The following is a 22,817-nucleotide window of genomic DNA, read 5'->3' as shown; positions in this document are numbered from 1 at the left end:
ATGGAGAGTTTTATTAATTCTCATCTTGTATAAGATCTCTACAAGCACTAGGATCCATATTTAGACCCATAGTATTCAAATCAATAAACAAATTTAGAGATTCTTCCTCCTCTCCATCACCTCCTGTAGAATCATCATCGCTTTCTCCCTCTTGCTCCTCCTCAAGATGACTATTTGCAAGGCTTGGCTGACCTTCTTCAACTTCTACTACATCTTCCTTTGCATCTTGTGGTGATGGTATGATGGGATCAATTACTGGCTCAATGTCAGTCTCTGCAAAGATAGATCTACCCCGCGGCATGACTGGAATGACATACCAAAGTCTTCTTTGATATATACATGGCACATAAAAGACCTATACGTCACACACAAAGAATAAGCTGATATACATAACTTAAATTTTTAATTTAAGTTAATTGCACATAGCCTAAATTACCTTCTTGCAACTACTAGGATATACCAAGTTGTCAGTTTTTCCCCGATGGAATTGGGTGGAATCCACCATAATGAGCCCATTTTCATGTCTTTTGACCTCACCCGCAAACCATCGGCACTCAAAGAGGAATTTATGAAAAGATCTAAAATCCACTTTGATTATTATCTCTATAGTACCACAATATCTGACCTCATCTGTTGTTGTGTCAAATTTTCCCATCACGCCACAATCATTAGTGGACCGAAGCTCATCTATCTTGCGGGTGCAAAAATGTCGGCCTTCGAACCAAATGGAGTTGAAAATGAGACCCTACAATCACAATGCATAAGAGGTTACATCGCATTTCATTAATTGATTTGCATACAATGCATACATAACATATACACACTCACCTTGCGCAAGCATCCTCGCGCATACTCCCATTCTTTAGGGCTTATTTGTTCTCCTTGTGCTTTGGCATTGGTCATGGCATTATGGATCCACTCTACTTGAATCAAATCAGGATATTTTGCAAGATCTTTAGGAAAAGGAGGTGCACGTCTACCTCCATGGGACCTCTTCCATGCATCTCTATCCCTTTCTCTAGCTGCGGGGGCTTCCAAGTACATATTGACCCATTTGGTCATGATAGTGGCATTGAGTAAAGAGTAGTTGTTGACTATGGATGACCAAGAGTGAGCCTTTTCCACTGGGAATGGTTGAGTGCTTCCTAGGATCCTCTTCTTGACTCAGCAGATGAGGCAATGATGGATCCACTGTGATGAGATACTGTGAGACATACACGAATGCCTCTTGCACCACCCAACCTTCTGCCATGCTCGCCTGAAAACATTAAAACCACATATTTTTATTAGTAACTCCATAGCGTATAAATGCTATCTATATTTTATTGATTTTGCATACCTCCGGTTGTGACCTCAATCTAACAAAATACTTTAAAGTCTTCAAGAATCTCTCCAAGAAGAACATCCATCTAGAGTGAACCACCCCACAAATGGCAATCTCCTCAACAAGGTGAAGCAATAGATGTATTTGGCTAACAAGGATTGTACGTGGGAATGCATCCTCAATAGCACACACTGCCTCTACTGCTAGCTGATGGGCTACTGGTATGGCTTCTACTTCTATCTCCTTGGAGCTCACAAATCTACAGGGCAAACGTTATATAGCAGATGAAAAAAAATTCCAAAGTTCATGCATGCACAACATGATATAGTACTTGAAAAAAACCCATTACCTCACAATCTCACCCACTTTGAATATTGCAGCCTTCACCTTAGTGTCCCCATAACCACTAATAGTTATGGGAAGTACAAACTACAAACAATAAAACATCTCAGTGAATGTCAACCTATATATAAGGACACATAGACACCACAAACTGTTCTACTCTTACCCGAAGGATTTTATGCCAATCATGGGATTTCAATCCATACAATTGAGTGGAGCCACCCTTGACTCTTTTATAGGTTGTAGACACACATTGGATTCTTTCCACATTGGATTCTTTCAACATTGGATACTATAGAGAATCCAATGTTTGAAAAAAATCAATGTGTAAATTTCTAATCATATATTCAAATTTTATACCCTAGTTTAATCTTTGTCGTAATAAATGCAGACCATGTCTTCTTCTTCCACACCACGCTTTCGCAGCATTGAGGATTTCATGGTAGACGGGATGTCATATCCCGACGCTCTCTCTGCCTATCATTCACAGCCGTCGCCCCAGCAGTCATCATCAGGGTTCGGTTGGTTTCGGGACGCTCTTGGTGGGTCCGCTGCCGTACCTGTGACCGATCCAGATGTGGAGAGGGAATTACGTCTTCGGGCTGAGTGGTTAGGTTCACAGCAGACCCTTACGCAGCGCTATTCACCGGCGCAGCTAGCAGCTTTTGAATTATCAGAGGTCTCTACTCCGACTGGTGGTACTCCATACCTGCAGAGTTTTCCAGCTACAGCTCGAGGTTCAACTTTTCCTTCACAGGGTTCAACGCCCCAGGGTCCGACGCCATTGGGTGCGACGCCACAGGGTCCAACGCCACGGGCGTACACCTATCCATCACCTATCCCACCTTCTGTCCCAGATTCACGTCGGCGCTCTTCTGGCAGTCAGCGTCAGGGTAGCTCGCGCTAGCGCCGGTCGATCTTGACGAGGGAGCGGAGCTAGTTGTTGTTTTGGGGGGGGGGGAAGTACTACAGATTCTCCTCCACAGTCACCGCTCCCTACTCCAGCAGAAGATGAGGACCATGACATGCCTTCACCAGATGCTCGCGGGTTATACTACCAGGTTCATAGAGGAGGTATGGTCGATCTCGGGACAGCGCAGGGCAGGAGATTCCGCACACACGTAAACCAATTAATCCACTCCACATATATCAATTGTTTTCTCAAATTTGATCAGCAAGATCCCTACAACCTCACATATATAGAGACAATCATGCACATGCGTTTCCCCAACCCTGAGGGGCAACAATTCTCAAGGCAATGGTTGCAAGAGCATGTCAAAACATTTCTGAAGAACAAAAAATCTAGTGTGAGGAGAGCTGCAAAGAAGACAATGGAGTCTCCAGAGCATAGCTATCCTCCAGGAAATGTCCATGATGTGGAGTGGGAGACCGCTATGGGCGAGAAAGAGGACGAAAGGGCAACGGGTGCGAGGATGTATACGCATCAAGTTGAGGCAAGATCCCATCAGACTCCTACGCATTATGGTTCGGGAGGAAAAACGGCTTGGAAAGACAAATATGTAAGTAAAAATATTAGTTTTATTGTAAAAAATCTAATGTTTTTCATTTAATTAATTGGTTGCTATTTTTTGTCAGTATAACATTACCATGAGTCGCCCGACCAGAGATGTGCAGAGATATAGAGAGAACCATACCGAGTATCAAACTTGGTGTTGGTTGTTTGAAAATCAAATGATCTCTCGAGAGGAGTTCAAAAATGCATGCAGAAGTCTGTAACATGTAAGTTTAATCTTATTTAAATAATCAAATTGTTGATTTTATATCAAATATTAAATAAAAAAGTGTTAATTGTTTCTTTTTTATGGTTTTGCAGAGTCAAGGAGTTCCACGTGAAATGCCGCCAACTCCCCCATGAACATCCTCTATTTTGTATACGCGGGCCCCGTTTGCCCTGTCCCACATGACCATACTCTATTTTGTACACGCGGGCTTTTTTTGCCCTTTATGTAAATACAATACCTATCATTTTTTGGCTCAATACCTCCCCCAATTGTAATTCCACTTATGCAAATGAAATTATCAATCTTTTTTTGGTTCAATGTATTGTCCAATTGTGATATTTTGTTGTAATAAATAAAATAACTAAAATAAATAAAAAAATAGATGACCTTTTGGATGGTCCTGCAAAGGACAATCCAAACGGTCATCTGTTTTTTATAATAAATCTTGTCGCGGTAATGCCCGCGATAACGCACACACGATAATGTTTGCGGGTATGTTTGCAGCAAAAAATGCGGTAATAGGCGCGGAAATATAGCTGCAACCATTACCGCGGATGTTACCACTAGACCATTACCGCAAACGATTCCGCAGTATTTTCCGCGTACATGAATTTTTATATTTCTACTTTGTTTGTTTTTTTGCGGTAATGTGAGCGATAATACCGCTCATATGTTATAGTGTAATTGAATGATTGACTTTCAGATCTTGTGAGCCAATGATAACTTTGTAAGGATTTTGTAGAATTTGTCTGGCAAACCTTCAACTTCTTTAGGCCAAGTTGCACTCCAATACAAAGTCTGTCTATCAAGCCGAATCTGAGAGAGCATTTTTGATTTGAGGCTCACAACCCATGTCCAACATTAGATCCGCATCATCAAGGACAAGGTATGTAACCCTCTGAAGGTTGGTTTGTTTGTGGCTGCTCTTCTTTGTTGGTAACTCCTTTGTTCCTGCATCAAGGTGATCAAAGTCGCATGTGCCACTTTTAGCTTTTGTGTGCTTTGTAAATCATTAAAGTGCTTCTACTTGACACATGACTTAATTAAAGCCAGCAAATGTCCCCAGTTAATTCCCATTTTCCCCCCAAAACTCATACATATGATGTACAGGGTGTGTAGATAGCTATCGTGGCTTCAGATTTGGAAAAAAATCATCTTTGGCTAGCTAGGGGTAATTAGACCTTTTGATAAAATCACGAGGCCTGCCCTTGAGAGTAGCAATGGAAGGTAAAAAAGTGATGAAATCACAAGGCTTGCTTAAAAAGGCATCACTAAAGCCTCACCCCGTTGGGGCAAGCCAAAAATTAGAATGTAGATTCATAAATGTGCAGTTGGTGCAGGATAGAGAACTAAATAAAAGCATCTCCGAGCCTTTGAAAAGGGAGATATTAGAGATTTAATGGGACCCCTAAATCTAAATTTGACAAGAACATGCCTTTAATTCTAGATAATAGTTTACATAGAGTCTATTTTCGTGTATGCACTTTTAATAGAGCACCTGTGGGTGAGGGTTTTTCAACTAGCATCTTCTAAGATACCAACCCCAATTTTAAACCTAGGTATTTGAAGACATAGAAAATTTGACTCTCTCTATCTCTCTCGATGCCTCTAGCGGTTGCTGGAACTTTGTTGCTTATATAATGCAATTGTTGGCTATAGGCTGAGTCAAGAATCACCATTCTCTCTCTCTCTCTCTCTCTCTCTCTCTCTCTCTCTCTCTACCATCAAGGAAATTGGTTGGACATTGGGAAGCGACCAAAGGCAAGTGTCATAACATGCTAACCCTCACTGCTGACAGCGTGCTTATAACCTTAACCATCATCGACATCTCTCTCAAAATTTCTTTTGCCATCATTAACTTGCCATGTGGCTCTAATCCACAAATTTCATCTAATGGTCCACAATTTCTCCAAAAACTTCAATGTTGTACCAAAGCCATATGTGGGGCAAAAGAAGTAGGCACAATATGGAGATAAAAGACTAAATGTGCTCTTTAAAACTAGATTATTCTTGGACAATAGTAAGTGCTCTTGTCGAATTCCTACGAAGCTCCGTGGCAAATTCAAAAAATATCTAAAGCAGTTTTACAAGGGCATAAGTGTAAAGCCTAAATATTCCAATCATAGCCCTCCGTGTTTGATCCATCAATGGTTTCAGAGATATATCCTCGCTTATTCAAGCTCAAGCTGGCCATGCTACCTGTACACTACGGTTGAACACTGGAGTAATGAATTAACACCCGAGTCTTTAGTTTTTTGAGCTTACGCCCCAAGCAACTGGTGGCTTACAACCATATTTCCTTGCTCTCCAGATTCTTACCACCAATGACACGGGCTCTCTCATCTACATAAAACCCTTTCACATATGGATGTCGCCCACGACTCAGCAGTGTCACACACACCCATCTTAGAGAGAGAGAGAGAGAGAGAGAGAGAGAGAGAGAGAGAGAGAGAGAGAGAGAGAGAGAGAGAGAGAGAGAGAGAGAGAGAGAGAGAGAGAGAGAGAGAGAGAGAGAGAACACGAGATGGAGAATTGGAGTGTGGAGAAACAAGTGTGAGAGAGAGAGAACACGAGAGGGAGAATTGGAGTGTGGAGAAACAGTGTTCTCTCTCTCTCTCTCTCTCTTTGCGATTTTCTAGTAACTCTTTTGCTACAGAATCCAGATCATGGCAAGATTCTTCCATGCAGCTATAGCGAACGAGGTCATGTTAGTGCAAGGAAGGCTTTAGCTGCATGCTTGCCTGAGCACAAACACACACACACACACACACACACACACACACACACACACACACACACACACACACACACCACACACACACACACACACACACACACACACACACACACACACACACACACACACACACACACACACACACACACAGAGAGAGAGAGAGAGAGAGAGAGAGAGAGAGAGAGAGAGAGAGAGAGAGAGAGAGAGAGAGAGAGAGAGAGAGAGAGAGAGAGAGAGAGAGAGAGAGAGAGAGAGAGAAGAGAGAGAGAGAGAGAGAGAGAAGAGAGAGAGAGAGAGAGAGAGAGAGAGAGAGAGAGAGAGAGAGAGAGAGAGAGAGAGAGAGAGAGAGAGAGAGAGGAGAGAGAGAGAGAGAGAGAGAGAGAGAGAGAGAGAGAGAGAGAGAGAGAGAGAGAGAGAGAGAGAGAGAACAGTCAGTCGAGATTTTGCAACATGCGAGCAAATCAAAAGCGGCATTCAAGAGCAGCCAACTTGAGCAGGTGCAGCTCCCTGTTGAGCTGCTTCAATGGTGGGCAAGAAAGCTACAAGCCCAAATGCACGGCAAATTTGTTTGGACAAAAGAACGTCTCGCCCACATTGCAGCTTTGAGGATCACCACCGCGACCGTATGCGGGCAAGGTGAAGGAGGCCTTGGAGGCCTCCAAGAAGGGAAACTCTCACATCAATGAGCTCTTTGTAGGCGTCGAGCTCTTCCTGCACGTGGCCCCTCCCAATCCCCACAAACAGTCGTTCTCACCATCCATCGGCTTTCTTCACATGGCCACCACCACCTCCTCCATGGACTCCTCACTCTCTGACAGATGGTATATTGGATATTATTGTACCTCTACCATTCACCGTCTCCATGGGCTCTGCAACCACAAGTGCATCGCTGCCGTGATTGCTCGCCATTGTACCCACAATCAGAAACGCCCGTTTTTCCCTTTTCTTGCATGGCTAATATTTACAAACAATAGGTTGCGCCCGAGGACAGATCATTGGCAGGTGCCTGATAGAGAGAAAGAAGGCAACGTCCATAGGCAAAGGGAGAGATCAGCTAAAGGACTTCCCTTAGCAAGTGGATGAGAGAGAGAGAGAGAGAGAGAGAGAGAGAGAGAGAGAGAGAGAGAGAGAGAGAGAGAGAGAGAGAGAGAGAGAGAGAGCACGTGGAGTGTCCTACAATGACACAACTAGAGAGATCACAGAATCTCTATATTAGAGTCTCTCCATTTACTTCTGGTTGTGGATTCTTTTCTTTAAACACAAGTTTCCATAAACTTTTTGATGCTTTGCTACTGCCTGAGAAGTTGCAATAGGCAACCAAAAGCTTCTTGAGCAGCCACACACGAAGCACACACTCGGCAGGCCATTCCAACTTGGCATAGGAGTCTCTCTCTCTCTCTCTCTCTCTCTCTCTCTCTCTCTCTCTCTCTCTCTCTCTCTCTCTCTCTCTCTCTCTCTCTCTCTCTCTCTCTCTCTCTCTCTCTCTCTCTCTCTCTCTCTCTCTCTCTCCACCTGCGCACATGCAGCCTCTCGATGGCTTCTCACGGCGAAAAAGTGTAGATGTCCCACCAGAGGCCCGCCACGCCCCTGCTCCTAGCCGTTGGTACTTTCACCGGTAGTTGATCGACAGCATGGCAACGTCACTAGGCACGCCTTAACGGTCACCCCTGATGAGAGCCGTTCGCGCGTGTGGAGGGAAAATGGCTCACTGGCTGACGCGAGGACACCTCGACAGAATATGTTGACTTTCCACTCAATGGCTCAACTGTTCCTGTAATGGTGCAGCATGTGCGCAAGTAGCCGATAGTGCTACAGCCGGAGGCGCAGAGTTTCTTGCAAAATACCCAAAACAACATACTACAAAGCATAGAACAGACTAATCGACATACCTGGGAACAACATAGACGTATAAGCGACGATATACACGAACAAAGAGAGATAGAGAGCGGGAGAGAGTGAAGAGAATGAGTGTAGGCGCACCTCCTAGAGCGGAGTGCTACGTTGGCACGGCGAGAGAGAAGAGAGGAGAGGAGAGAAGAAGACACAAGCACTGGGTACAATCTCCCCCCGTGCAAGAGTGACCATTTCCCTCTTGCACGTATTTGTTATATAGATTTCTTGAATGGTCAAATTGGTTACAAATTGGCCGGCCGGTCATAAATGGCCAAAGCTCCTAAAACAGCACTTGAATAATAAAATGTACATGATATACATATCCATTCGCATAGGCCAAGCTGGGTCTAGTCTTTTCCATCTGTCAGCTGCAATAAATAATAAAATATCAATTCTATAACAGATAGGTGGTGAAGCTCCGGTCTCAGCCGGCCAGCCATTAGTGACCAGTGCATGTGCACACTCTATCTCTCTCTCTAATGCACTAACGGAGGCAGTGGGATCGTGTGCAGCCGATAGGCGAGGCTGCAAGAGAAAAGAGCGAGTGAGCTCTCTCCCTCTTACCTCAGCTTCCTGCACACCCAGTCTGCTGCGCTGGCAACATCATTGGCGCGTAGCTTCTATCACTCTACCTCGTACATCTGGCAACAATTCTTAATGAGAAAGAGCATGGAATCCCTACCATTCATGCACTCAATCTTCTCTCTCCTCTCTTGCCCGTCTCTCTCCCTGAGCTGTCTCTTCCTCTTGTCTCTCTCTAGCAGCACCGTAGCTAGCTTGACTCTCATGAAAAGTAGTGGAATTGTGATCTAGGTCTGCATGTGAGGGGCTATAGCTTCGTCAAGATTTGGATAGAAGAGGTGAGCTCTCTCTCTCTCTCTCTCTCTCACACACACACACACACACACACACACACACACACACACACACACACACACACACACACACACACACACACACACACACACACACACATACACAAAATATATTGCACACACATACACATAATATATTGAAGTCACGGTTGGTGGAAGAATCAAACCTAAAAGCGCGGGGAAGCTCGAGTGAGACACACATCTCCTTGAACCAGGTTTAGGACAAAACACTTGAAGGGCGAGAGATAGTTTTGTGTGTGTGTGTGTGTGTGTGAGAGAGAGAGAGAGAGAGAGAGAGAGAGAGAGAGAGAGAGAGAGAGAGAGAGAGAGAGAGAGAGAGAGAGAGAGATAAGATTAAGGGTTGGTGAATGGGGTGAGTGGGGAGAAGGAGGCACAGGGGTCGTGCCCAGTGGGAGTGGGATGAGAAGAGAAGTTTGTCGAGATAAATTCGTTAGCTGCATGGCTTTCGATTGGTGGATTTTTTGCTAGGAATGAGGAGAGATGGGCTCCCACAGAAATTTAGCTTAATACCTCAAAAAAGTGAGGTATTAACACAAAGCTAGGGGGTTTCTACTTTCACGCAAAAGTTTTCTCCTTTTGTGTTTTTGGAGAACTTCCTCTTTCCACTATCACTGCTCGCACAAAGTGCGACTCAGCTCTAATAATGATTCACTATACACGTGCATTCTTTCTCACTTTATGTCCTCGAACCAAGCCAACAATGAAAATTGATTCCCCACTCTTCTTTTCATGATTGAACGGCCACGTGATTCTGAGTGAAGATCTTGGTCAAGATATTTGCTAGCTTTTGTAATGAATACTCCTTCGACCAATAAAAAATTATTTATTTTTGGCTTGCCCAAAGGGCAAAGGCTATATAGATGTCTTCTCTTTTTGCAAACTAAAATAGAAAAAAGGTTGAGTTGCATTTTTAAGCTACGCCAAAAATGCTGATTGGTTGAAATAAGATAGTGGGCACTCATTTAAATGAAAAGTGTGTAAATCTTGATGGACATGTCTTTGATTTTGAAATATGAAAGAATACTCATTCATCAAGGAAAGGATTTTGGGCTTCCTTTGAAAGCATGAGAAGTTGATAGCCAGTTCCACAAATCCCAAGAGTCAACTTTTCATTTTAAGAAGTTCTTTCACTCACCATTTCATTTTGAGAAGTTCTTTAGCGGGTTGAAACTTGAGGTGATAGACTAAAGTTTTTATTTTTGTTAGTTCAGATTTTAAGGAAGAAATTTATCCTTTAGAGCTTTAATCTTTAGAGATTTTTATTTTTATTTTTAGAGATTTTAAAGATTATAAGTCTATAACTTAAGATGTAGAACTTTTAAAGTAAGGTCTCCAATGATCCAATGAGGATGTGTTTTTTTTTATAAAGAAGGTAAAACTTTGAATTAAAGAAAGTGAAAAGGTTACATGGACACACATGTAGGGAGAGGGTTCGCGGAGACACTAGAGTTTTAGGATTTAGAACTTTACAGCTTCTAAAGTGGGATTTACAGCTTAAGGATCTAGAGTTTAAAATTTGTAAAAGGGGCTCTAGAGCTTAAAGATGGAGAATTTTTAAAGTGGGGCCTAGAGCATAGGGCTCTAAAGCCTAAGGTGTAGAGCTTAAAGTTGCATTTTTAATTCAATTCTCTGTGCTTATGTTTTTTTTAATAAAAAAACCTTAGAGATTTAGAGATTTTAAAGTGGGATCAATTCAATTCTCTGCGCTTATGTTTTTTTAATAAAAAAAAGCTTAGAGATTTAGAGATTTTAAAGTGAGATCTAGACTTAGATCAAGGCCTAAATTGACACCTTTTTTTTTGTCAAGGACTATTTCTCCTATCAAAACAAGTGCTCTAAAAAAGCTCATGTCATTATACATGCTAGAATCTCAAAATTGCATGTCATTTTTTGTGTTTATACCCTTAAGTTAATGTTATGTATGGCAAATTATATAAGTTGATCGCATTACGCAAAGCATATGAAAGGGGGCTTGAAAAATTGCATGTCAAAAAGAAATTTCTATTATGCCTGGCAGGCCTTGTGATTTTATCACTTGTCAAAAAAGTAACCTTCCCTTTTTCATTAGCAACAAATGATAAAATCAAGAGGCCTACCAACTTGGAATTTTACAAAAAATGATGGTTTAGTGGGAACCATTTGTCCATGGGAAGATGGCCAAAGCTCAAACCTCAGAGGCTCGCCCCACCTTGTATTCTTGTACTGGTGAGGAAATTCTATCATCCTCGCACCATCACAATGGAAGCATGTACCTTCTCTTGTGTTTTTCACTACCTTATTTGAGCTAGCCCGCCATCGATGAAAAAATTTTGCGAAGATTATGTAGAAAAAATCCATTGAATAGAATGGTAAACTCAATTAGTCACTTGTAAACATATCGCACACCCATAACAAAGCTGTGTTGAACTAAGAAAAACTCCAGAAAAGATTTTTCAGTAAGCATTATGGTTCAGGCTGGGATGGATTTTCATGAAGCATGCTTGCCAAATATATATGGTACAGGCATACGTTGCATGGCTGCACTATGTAGGTACTGCATGCAATATTAATTAGGCACTACTTTCTTTAATTAGCAGCTTTAAAAGAACAAGAGAAGATTACAAATTTTAATGTTGCCAGAGCTTGCCGATCTGGCCATGGCGATGAGCATTGTGCGTTGCCTCATAACAGCGAGAGGGAGAAGCAAGAAGGGAGCTAGGCAGATCTTTAACGTAGGCGTTCATCCTGCATGTACTGCCTTGCTATGCCGAACTACATACCCGTGTTGCTGCTTTGACTGAGCAACAACTCTGTCTGTTTTTCAGGTCCATCTAAATGCCTTGTGGTTGGCATTTGTGGGCTATGATGTGGCTCTGTGCAAGCGTTTTGGGAGGACAAGGAGCTGGGGGAAGGTGAGGAGGAGGATGAGAAGCGAGGTGACGTGGTTGACAATGATCTGCGTGGGGCGTGAGAGGGCCTGCATCAACACGTATGCCGACTCTACTTTATAGGATATGCACGTATGCATTGTGACGTTCCAATCACAAACTGACCATTGTGCTATTGTGGATGCATGTCCAGAATGCGCTGCAACAGGTGCATCTATACTAATCTATTAAGCAGAAAGGAATTTCGGAAAATTCCTCGGCCATGTGTCAACATATCCTACGTCCGGTGAGTGTGTCCTGCAACAAAGCAAAACAGTGTGCCAAAGCGCACTGCTACAGAGACACACGTACGAGGGGGGAGAGAGAGAGAGAGAGAGAGAGAGAGAGAGAGAGAGAGAGAGAGAGAGAGAGAGAGAGAGAGAAGATCTAGGTCAAGATATTTGCTAGCCTTCGTAATGAATACTCGTCCAACCAATAAAAAATTACTTATTTTTGACATGCCCAAAGGGCAAAGGTTATAGAGATGCCTTCTCTTTTTGCTGACTAAAATAGAAAAAAGATTGAGTTGTATTTTTAAGCATTTTTTGATACACCAAAAATGCTGATTGGTTGAAATAAGATAGTCGGCACTCATTTAAATGAACCGTGGGTAAATACAATGATGGACATGTCTTGAATTTTGAAATATGAAATGAATACTCATTTATCAAGGAATGGATTTTGGGCTTCCTTTGAAAGCATGAGAAGTTAATAGCCTTAGAGTTTAAATGATAAAGCTCTACAAATCCCAAGAGTAGCCTTTTCATTTTAAGAAGTTCTTTCACCCAAAGTTTCATTTGGAGAAATTCTTTCACCTATTGAAACCTGAGGTGACTAAAGTTTTCATTTTTGTGAGTTCAAACTTTGAGGAAGGAATTTATGCTTTAGAGCTTTAATCTTTAGAGTTTTTAATTTTAACTTTTAGAGATTTTAAAGCTAATTCTAGAACTTAAGATGTAGAACTTTTAAAGTAAGGTTTCCAATGATCGAATGAGGACGTATCATTTTTTTATTTAAAAGAAGGTAAAACTTTGAATTAAAGAAAGTGAAAAGGTTACCCCGAGACACTAGAGTTTTAGGACTTAGAACTTTACAGCTTTTAAAGTGGGATTTACAGCTTAGGGATCTAGAGTTTTAAATTTGTAAAAGGGGCTCTAGAGCTTTAACATGTAGAATTTTTAAAGTGGGGTTTAGAGCATAGGGCTCTAAAGCTTAAGGTGTAGAGCTTAAGGGTGCTTTCTTTAATTCAATTCTTTGCACTTATGTTTTTTTTAATAAAAAAAAGCTTAGAGATTTAGAGATTTTAAAGTGAGATCTAGAGTCAGATCAAGGCCTAAATTGACACCTTTTTTTTTTGTCATTGGCTATTTCTCCTATCAAAACAAGTGCTCTAAAAAAGCTCATGTCATTAGATATGCTAGAATCTTAAAATTGCATGTCATTTTTTGTGTTTATACCCTTAAGTTAACGTTATATATGGAAAATTATATAAGTTGATCGCATTACACAAAGCATATGAAAGGGGGATTTGAAAAATTGCATGTCAAAAAGAAATTTCTATTATGCCTGGCAGCAGGCCTTATGAATTTATCACTTGTCAAAAAAGTAACCTTTCCTTTTTCATTAGCAATAAGTGATAAAATTAAGAGGCCTACCAACTTGGAATTTTACAAAAAATGATGGTTTAGTGGGAACCATTTGTCCATGGGAAGATGGCCAAAGCTCAAACCTCACAAGCTCGCCCCACCTTGTATTCTTGTACTGGTGAGGAAATTCTATCATCCTCGCACCATCACAATGGAAGAACGTACCTTCTTTTGTGTTTTTCACTACCTTATTTGAGCTAGCCCGCCATCGATGACAAAATTTTACGAAGATTATGTAGAAAAAATCCATTGAATAGAATGGTAAACTTAAGTAGTCACTTGTAAACAGATCGCGCACCCATAACAAAGTTGTGTTGAACTAAGAAAAACTCCAGAAAAGATTTTTCAGTAAGCATTATGGTTCAGGCTGGGATTATGAGGTCCCTGTCCCTTTTTGAGAGGAGCGGAGTACCTTTGATAGGTCTCCAATCCTGAAAAAGAAAAACCAACGGACATTGCCTTAGCTACTACGTAGCCACGGGCATGAACCGTTAGTGAAGGATTGGTCCTATCTCGCTATGGCGGAGCGTGACCACCATAACCCTATCTAAAAACTATCTATAATCAATTATACCTAAAAGTATAAATCTTAGAGTGACCAACCTGTGCGCTTTTTTTCCCATGTTTCAGAAGCACAGCCGCCAAGGTTTGTCTCTTTTAAGATTTATGACTAATAAAAAAAAATTCTAGCGTTGGAAAGTTACCCAACTCATCGGGTCCACCCGTCCATAGAATGATACCGTCGGGGTATCATTCTCCCACTTTCCACACCACACTCATCCTTCTTTTGTTATCTAATTACTACCACACTGTTTAAACATACATGTTCCTTTACTTTATTTATGATACTGGTTCGTTAAAACAGCCCTTCAAACAGTATTACAAACAATAATGAAACAAGAAGTCATCCAATTTTAAACCAACAACCCTTGGATTAGGTTCACTCAAGAATCTCTACTGGCGCTATTATGTCCGATCGGTATATACATTATTTATAAAAACCCTTGTCCTCATGAGCGTCCCATACCGCTCGACAAGTACTCGTTGTGCTAATCTGGACGTACTCCCATCACAGCAACAACGGTGCCAATCTGGGCGTCATTCTCATGCCACGGCAAAACAAAACTACAATACCCAGCTGGGCTAATCTGGGTGTATTCCCACCACAGCATCAGCGATGCCATCCTGGGCGTCATCTCATGCCTCGGCAACTACCACATAATACCAGCGCTAATAAGTAGAGAGACTTGAGAGAAACCATACCGAAGGTTTTGGACAAACATTCTTTCCTATAGCAATCAGTTTAACCAGACAATCTTTCCTACTTGTCAAACATATGACGAGTTTCTTGGGGCTAAGCCCTGTGGTTTCGGTCCGTGTTTTCTTTTCATAAGGCAAATAATATATTCCTATGGTCTCGCATATGCAATGATGCATAACTTGAAACTGCAATACTAACCTGTACCATAGCTCCGATTGGTCCGATTGGTGGAGACATAGCATGTTCCACAGGAGTTCCACCGTTACTTGTACCAGCTTCATGATCATTAGCGCCTTGGGTTCGAGCACGCTTTGGAGCCATTTTTTTGTACTACACTTATGTTATGCACTTAGAACTTTAAATTGGTCAATTTCCCTAGTAGTCTCCTTGTTTTCAAAGAGAGTCTGTAATTTGAACCTTCGCCAACTCGGATTCACACTTATTGTTGTTGTTTTACATCTAATTTCTATACATCAAATATTTGCTAATCGTAATTAATCAAAAATTAAATGTGTAAACTATGAGTGAAAGTTTAGGACTGCATTAATTTTATGCATGACATTTATAATCCAATTCTAACTTCCATTTCTATACTTCAACTAAATCAATTTTTAGTATTATTCAAAATTTCTACTTAATTTAATTGACAATAAAATTGTTGAATGAGAATTTCATCATGTATAATAAGAATAAGATGATTTTTCTTATGTATTAACTTTCAATTAACTATGCATAAGTTAATAGTGAAGATGTACTAACTAGAGAGAATAGGTATACTTAATAGTGAAGATGTACTAACTAGAGAGAATAGGTATTAACTTTCAATTAACTATGCATAAGTTAATAGTGAAGATGTACTAACTAGAGAGAATAGGTATACTTAGAGAGATTAAAGTAAGAGAAAACATACACACACATATTTTCTAACTAGAGAGAATAGGTATACTTAGAGAGATTAAAGTAAGAGAAAACATACACACACATATTTTCTAAAGTTAATTGAATCTTACTAATCCATTAGAAAGATTAGAGTAAAAGAGAACACACACACATCCTTTTCTAAAGCTAATTGAATCTCACCAATCTATTAGAGAGATTAGAGTAAGAGACAACACACACACACACACACACATATCCTTCTTAAAACTAATTGAATCATACTAATCTATTAGAGAAATTAGAGTAAGAGATAGCACACACACACATATCCTTCTTAAAACTAATTGAATCTTACTAATCTATTAGAGAGATTAGAGTAAAAGATAGCACACACACATATATATCCTTCTTAAAACTAATTGAATCTTACTAATCTATTAGAGAGATTAGAGTAAGAGATAGCACACACACACACACATAGCTAATTGAATCTTACTAATCTATTAGAGAGATTAGAGTAAGAGATAGCACACACACACACACACATAGCTAATTGAATCTTACTAATCTATTAGAGAGATTAGAGTAAGAGATAGCACACATACATCATTCCTAAAGTTAATTGAATGCTTGATTAATATGCACCTTATTAGTCCACTAGAGTTTTTGCTCTCTTAGTGGTTTGTGGACGCCTTCTCTCTAAGAGAAGTGGCAGCACTTCGTGAGCACTATAGAGGCAATCTCTATATCTAAAGTATGAGCATGAATGCTCTATTTATAGCAGAAAAGAAAATGTTCAATTTTTTTCTCAAATTTTTTTTTTAATTTTTTTAATTTAATTTTATTTATTTTTTCCCAAAAAATCATACCCGCGTTTTTGATACCCTTGTGATACCCATCAGCTTGACCACTTTGTCATTATCATCAAAAGATAAGGCCACACAGCCCCCCCCCCCTCATTAAGATTGGTCAAGACTAGCCTCTCCTTTTCATGTGACAGTGTGTCCCACTTTGTCCCCTCCTATGTGAGTCGAGGTGAGTCCATGTGCCTTCATTTGTCATCCTTATGTATTCTTTTGTCTTCATAATTATTTTATTTATTTCCTTAATGATAATTTACTTTACATTTTTAAGTTAAACTTTACAGTCTTATATTAACTTTACAACAGTAAAAGAAAATTCTACAATTAGTAAATAAGTCTTGCAATTAGTTAATTAGTGATTCATATAGCTAAACATGTCAGAATTTTGTAGCGTAAATTTTAAATTCTAGGTTTTCTCAAGCTACGATTCATAATTTGAACTCGAATATCTTAAATAATGAGTGATGGTTTAAAAAAATTCAAGTGCGTAATAGAACTTGTGTGAAATTCGAAAGTAGAGACCTTACAGGGATGGATTTTCATGAAGCACGCTTGCCAAATATATATGGTACAGGCATACGTTGCATGCCTGCACTATGTAGGTACTGCATGCAATATTGATTAGGCACTACTTTCTTTAATTAGCAGCTTTAAAAGAACAGGAGAAGATCACAAATTTTAATGTTGCCAGAGCTTGCCGATCTGGCCATGGCGATGAGCATTGTCTGTTGCCTCATAACAGCGAGAGGGAGAAGCAAGAAGGGAGCTAGGCAGATCTTTAACGTAGGCGTTCATCCTGCATGTACTGCCTTGCTATGTCGAACTACATACCCGTGTTGCTGCTTTGACTGTGCAACAACTCTGTCTTTTTTTTAGGTCCATCTAAATGCCTTGTGGCTGGCATTTGTGGGCTATGATGTGGCTCTGTGCAGGCATTTTGGGAGGACAAGGAGATGGGGGAAGGTGAGGAGGAGGATGAGAAGTGAGGTGACGTGGTTGACAATGATCTGCGTGGGGCGTGAGAGGGCCTACATCAGCACGTATGCCAACTCTACTTTATAGGATATGCAGGTATGCATTGTGACGTTCCAACAATGCGCTGCCAGCAGGTGCATCACCTTAAAATAGAGTGTGATGAATCACCTCAAACAACATTTTGTGACCATCTTCAATTCTTTTTGCAAAACAATGTCCAATGAAAAATGGCGGTGTAGCGACGATTCAGGTCATTAGTACGGCACCAAGGCTCACAACTCTATCCATGGTCTATCCAACGCTATAGGAGAGTCATCATTCCAACTCTTCAAGTGTCATAAACCTCCAAGTTCATGATTTTTTGGATATCCAAGTCCATAATAAATCTCCACTACCTCTATCCACCAACACAACAACACTAAATCTTTATAATGAGTGTCTGCTTTGGCAACCAACCAATTAAAAAAAAAGTACATTTTTAAAAAACAACCTCTCCTTTTTCATTAGGAAAAAGGGAACACATCACTATGGACTTAGCCCTTTGGGCAGGCCAAAAAGGGAAGGCATCACTCAAGATTTACCCCTTTGGAGCAGGCAAAAACGCAACCTTATAGGGTAACATAGTCATTTCTTGAAAATGTAAGAGGTTTTCCACGCACACAGAGTGTGTAGGGTAAATGAGCCATTTGTGAGATAGGTGACTTCAAAAAGTCATAAATTGCAAAGGCGAGTAGTACGTGCTTGGAATGCCAAAGCGAGCTCAAGAATAGAACCACATAAACCTTCGAGGACTGAGTTGCAACTTAACAAACTTTAAGGCATATAATAAGCATGCTTAAGCTGAACACAAGAGCCGACCTTACAGTGTGAAGTTAATCTTTTGGTGCCTCTCCTAGGGTTAGTTCCCATTGGGGTGTGGCCCTGTTTGCCATCCCCTCCCCCCTTTTTTTCCCGCTAAAATTTTCTATACGACGGAAGGTTGCAAAGATGCCGTGATGTTGCCCATCAAGGAGGACATCCGAAAATTTTCAAAGATACTTGCGACAGGAAAACTGCCGGTGCAGGAAGGCATCATACCAATGGACGAAGGGATTGAGCCAACGCCAAGTGTTGCAAACACTATAAGTTTGAGAGGTGAAGCTTTGAAAAAGGCAACAACCCAAGTAGATAATGAAGAAATTTCGGCTGAGAAGACTCTCCTAAAAAAAGGTAAAGTGGTCGCCCTCAACACTAAAGGATATAATTTCAAGGTAAAGACACTCACGGAGTCCCAAGGAACCATTTGCACAAACACTAAAAAGTTGGCTTTCAGCTCTGGTTCTCTCAGATCAGGCATCTCATTTTCAAGCATTCTTAAGGATCCTAATCCTATGGATGCCCACAAAGCCACAAGTGTTGAGGGATCAAGCAATGAAGGCCATGAGAAATAAAGAATATAAAGTCCCAGCTTAAACACAAATTGAAAGAAGTCAACAAGAAAATCGAGATTGGCCCTAGTAGTAGAAAAAGATCTAGCTCACAAAATGAACGCCGGGGGTAACTTGAAGATGGGCACGCGGATCGAGCATATAGCACTTTAAAGAAGTTGCTTCTGTAGCAAGTGGAGGTTGCTGAAGCCATCATGGTGGAAATCCCTCTAACGCTTATTAAAAAACAGCTAGTCTTACAAGCAAAGGTTATGCTGGTGTTTGGCTTCAGTGAGAGAGTCCCTAATAGATACGAGCTAATTCCATGGATTCAGGGACCACAGATTCTTGGGCATGGAGGGGAAATCTAAAGTACTGCTTATCTTGCTAAGGGCTTCTGTTTAGTCAGATTCAAGGATGACGCCGATGTGTCAAAGATATTGGATAAAGGTCCCCTGTTGTTTACTATAGAACAACGGTTGTGTAGTTCTATTTTGGATTCAACTGAGTCCCTCCTCCAGGGGATTCATCGAGTGTGGGTCAAGTTTGCGGGGTTACCAAGTTGGTTGTGGGATAATATCAGGCTGCTAGCCAGTCAACTTGGCACCCCCTTGTTTGTCCCTAGCAATAGAGGTCTTGGTAGGGCTTCTAATCGGGTGTGCATAGGCTGGAACATCTCTAAGACACCTCCTAAGAGCATGGTCATCAATGTTGGAGCAGGGCATTAGAATGAAAGGAAAGCAAGAAAAACTGTGGCAATGCATGAAGAGAAGAAATGATATCAACTTCTGGTGTATACAAGAGCACCACCTTGATGCTTCAATGCTAAGAAAACAAACTCTTGGGGAACTTCTTTTCTTCTACGGCACCGCTTATAATGGCTATAGTGGAGTGATGACAGGAATCCACGTAGATTTGGAGCCTAAAGTTTTTTTTCAGCACCCTTTCGGTAGGGCTCTCGCAATCTCTATCAAGCTGCATAATAACCTCCTCACTATTTTCAACATCTATGCGCCTCACGACTCCAAGGGTAGGAAGATGTTATGGTATGACCTCTCAAAATTACAAATAGAAGGGGAGTTTTGTGTGATGGGAGATTTTAATATGGTCTATTCCAGACAAGATAGACATGGGCCCTCCAGCATTCTTGCTAGAGGTGAGCGTAAGAACTGGTCCTCCCTGGAAGAAAAATGGGCTATGGTGGATGCCTGACAGGATGGCCCTTGGAAGGATGACACAAGGTTCACTTAGCCATTGTCTCCAAGCCGCCCATTTTGCCTCCAAGCTTGATAGAATCTATTTTTCCCACGGTGGTGATTGGGTGCCCTCTTATTTACTTATGCAAGTCCTTGTGAGTGAAGAACTCTCTAAAATATATAAATATCTCTTCCCATTTTAGTGATGATACCAGTAATTTTCTCTTTTGAAGTATCTCCCCTATGCAAACCCCCTAGCAGCTAAACCCCTTCGATTCAAAAAATTCAAGCTTGGAGCTAGAAATTTTTCATGCACTTAGTTTGATCCTTCCATGGGCCTCATTTCTAAAAGCACTCTACTTTGTCAATCATATCCCAAGCCATGACTGCCTCATCTTGCCTTTGATTTGTTAGGGAAACTACTAGCTTTGCGCACATGGCTTTTGCATATAGTGCTGGGTTCAAGAACCCAATGCCACCTAGGTCCCTTGATCTTATCACCCATGTGTCTCTTGTAATATTCTTCCATATGAACCTTTTGATGGGTTTCAAAAATTTGTTTCAATTACATATAGCCATCTTCAAAACAATTGAGACAAAGGATATGTAAGGAATCATAAAGGAGTTAATTATAGCCACTTTGTTGTGGAAGGGAAGGAGTGTATTCTCCCATCTTCTCATGTTATTGTTAGTTTTGTTAGTCTCCCCTTCTGTACCATTTTCCTCAAGCAAAGACACAAGTGGACGTGAGCCAATTGTAAAATGTAGCAAGGCAAGCGGACCATTTTGCAACACTCCTACTACATTGCGACCAACCGTACATTACATTACGTCAACTTGCTGGAAATTAATGTTATCAAACAAGCTAATCTTTATTCTTGTACATGTGAAATCATTTGATCCTCTTAGTAATGAAAGGGCTATAAACCTACCTTTCTATAGGTCTCGAAGGAATTTTTCTTTATTATCTTGTATGAAAAATTTCTCCTATTTGTGTTTATCATGTGCAAGTAATCTTGCTTGGTTCACTCTCTGTGTCTCTCTCGCTCTCTCTCTGTCTCTCTCTCTCTCTCTCTCTCTCTCACTCACACACACACACACACACACACACACACACACACACACACACACACACACACACACACACACACACACACACACACACACACACACACACACACACACACACATTGGACCCTAGCACAACTGATGTTTGTGTTTGTGTTTGTGTTTCTGTGTCACAAAGTGTGTTTGTGTCTCTCTCTCACACACATTGGACATCAATAAAACGAATGTGTGGTGTTTGTGTTTGTGTCTATGTGTCCCAAAGTGAGTTTGGTGGAGGAAGGGCAATAGTTTTAGGAGCAATGACTTTCACATTTATTTTTTTCAATTGCATTATTATTTGCAAGATTCTCGTTATTCCCAACTCTGATCGTCAAGTTGTCTCTCTTACATCCAATATTTTGTGCCATTTTGACTTTCTTGTTGTAGCTAAGGTAATCATTAAAAGAATGGACTAGGAAAAAGGACCGACTATGTGTTTGAATTTTGCACGAAAATAGTACAAATTGCTAGCAATATAGTTTATTTTTCTAAAATTGGAGTTCATTTACTTGATTAAAAAAATCCACATTGGCGGATGAGCACGCAGTCCGTCCGCGTGCGCGCGGACAGACTGCGTGCTCATCCACCAACGTGGCTTTCTTTTTGGTCCCTCTCAAGTGGCCTTCTTAAATTTCCAAACGGCTCAAATATCTCACCACGTGTGAATCAAGGCCAATTTGTGACACTATACTTTATAAAATGTTTTAAAAAAATTGAGCTCACTGATCGTCTACGTGCTCACGGACGAGTAGCGTGCTCTTGAACGAGAGGAAGACTCCTCTATTCGTCACATCCAAAACCTCCATCACCATTCCACTCCTACTGATGGCTACAGAGGATATGTGTCTTGCAATGGATGGGAACCTCAAGGTTCTTTCAATGCATCCCTGGGTGGTTTCCTTGCCTGGAAGGACTAGCGACTGTGTTGGTAGCCGGGAGTAAAGCGGAGTAAGTTCAGTGGTTGTCCGCATTGTGTCCATATCAATTGCAGGGCACCATGGTGTGCATAGCAAGGTTGGGTGTTGCAGAAGCATTCCATGCATAAGAGGCAACGCGGAGAGGGTCAGATGGTGCTTCGTCCTCGTTTGCAAGGGAGGCGTCAATCTTGGCCGCAGCAGGTTCGTCTCCACAAGGTCCGTCTACAAGTTCCATTGCATCAGGGTCACTGTCGACAACAAGATTTCCGGTTGCAACTGCTTCTTCAGTTGTATATAGCTCTTGCTTTGTCATTGCCCCTCACAATGCCATTGAATAGGTTGTTTCCATTGCAATAATCTCGTCCTCTTGGTTTGTTGCCATGCCATTGCCGTGCGATGTCAAATTCCACCCTCCCTTAACTTGCAAAGGCTGCAAGGCATGGGACAGATAAGAGTGGAGGGACGGCAAAGAGGTCTCTCTCTCTCTCTCTCTCTCTCTCTCTCTCTCTCTCTCTCTCTCTAATAAGAGCCATGGAGCCTTTTGCCATCGCTTGAAAAGGGCTGGAAAGGAGCCTTCTGCAGTATAAGTTGCACGTCGGTCTCTCTCTCTCAAGTTGCACGCCAATGAACTGTTTCAAAATGCAGCAAGAGAAACTGTTCAACGACTACAACCATGGTGGGAGTCTATCCAAACGCTAGGCATGACCAATAGGAATACCACATGGAA

General features: G+C 41.2%; 1 protein-coding gene and 1 pseudogene across 1 annotated transcript; one reads left to right on the top strand and one right to left on the bottom strand.

Annotated features, from left to right (window-relative positions):
- Positions 1-13: 13 nt before the first annotated feature.
- On the bottom strand, positions 14-2,623 carry LOC147436904 (uncharacterized). Its single transcript, XM_086486489.1, has 5 exons — positions 1,674-2,623; positions 1,340-1,583; positions 829-1,258; positions 437-745; positions 14-355 (listed from the first exon to the last, which is right to left on the bottom strand). Exons 3-5 carry the CDS (start codon positions 1,060-1,062, stop codon positions 14-16), a joined length of 885 nt encoding a protein of 294 aa, XP_086342615.1. The 5' UTR covers positions 1,063-1,258; positions 1,340-1,583; positions 1,674-2,623.
- Positions 2,624-5,932: 3,309 nt separating this feature from the next.
- LOC147436903 (uncharacterized) lies at positions 5,933-6,988 on the top strand (annotated as a pseudogene).
- The last annotated feature ends 15,829 nt before the right edge of the window (positions 6,989-22,817 follow it).

This window comes from Adiantum capillus-veneris, chromosome 17, assembly GCF_014529385.1.
Source record: "Adiantum capillus-veneris isolate H3 chromosome 17, ASM1452938v2, whole genome shotgun sequence".
NCBI lineage: Eukaryota > Viridiplantae > Streptophyta > Polypodiopsida > Polypodiales > Pteridaceae > Adiantum > Adiantum capillus-veneris.
Note: the sequence above shows the minus strand (reverse complement) of the source record. Positions and strands in the feature narration are given on the sequence as shown.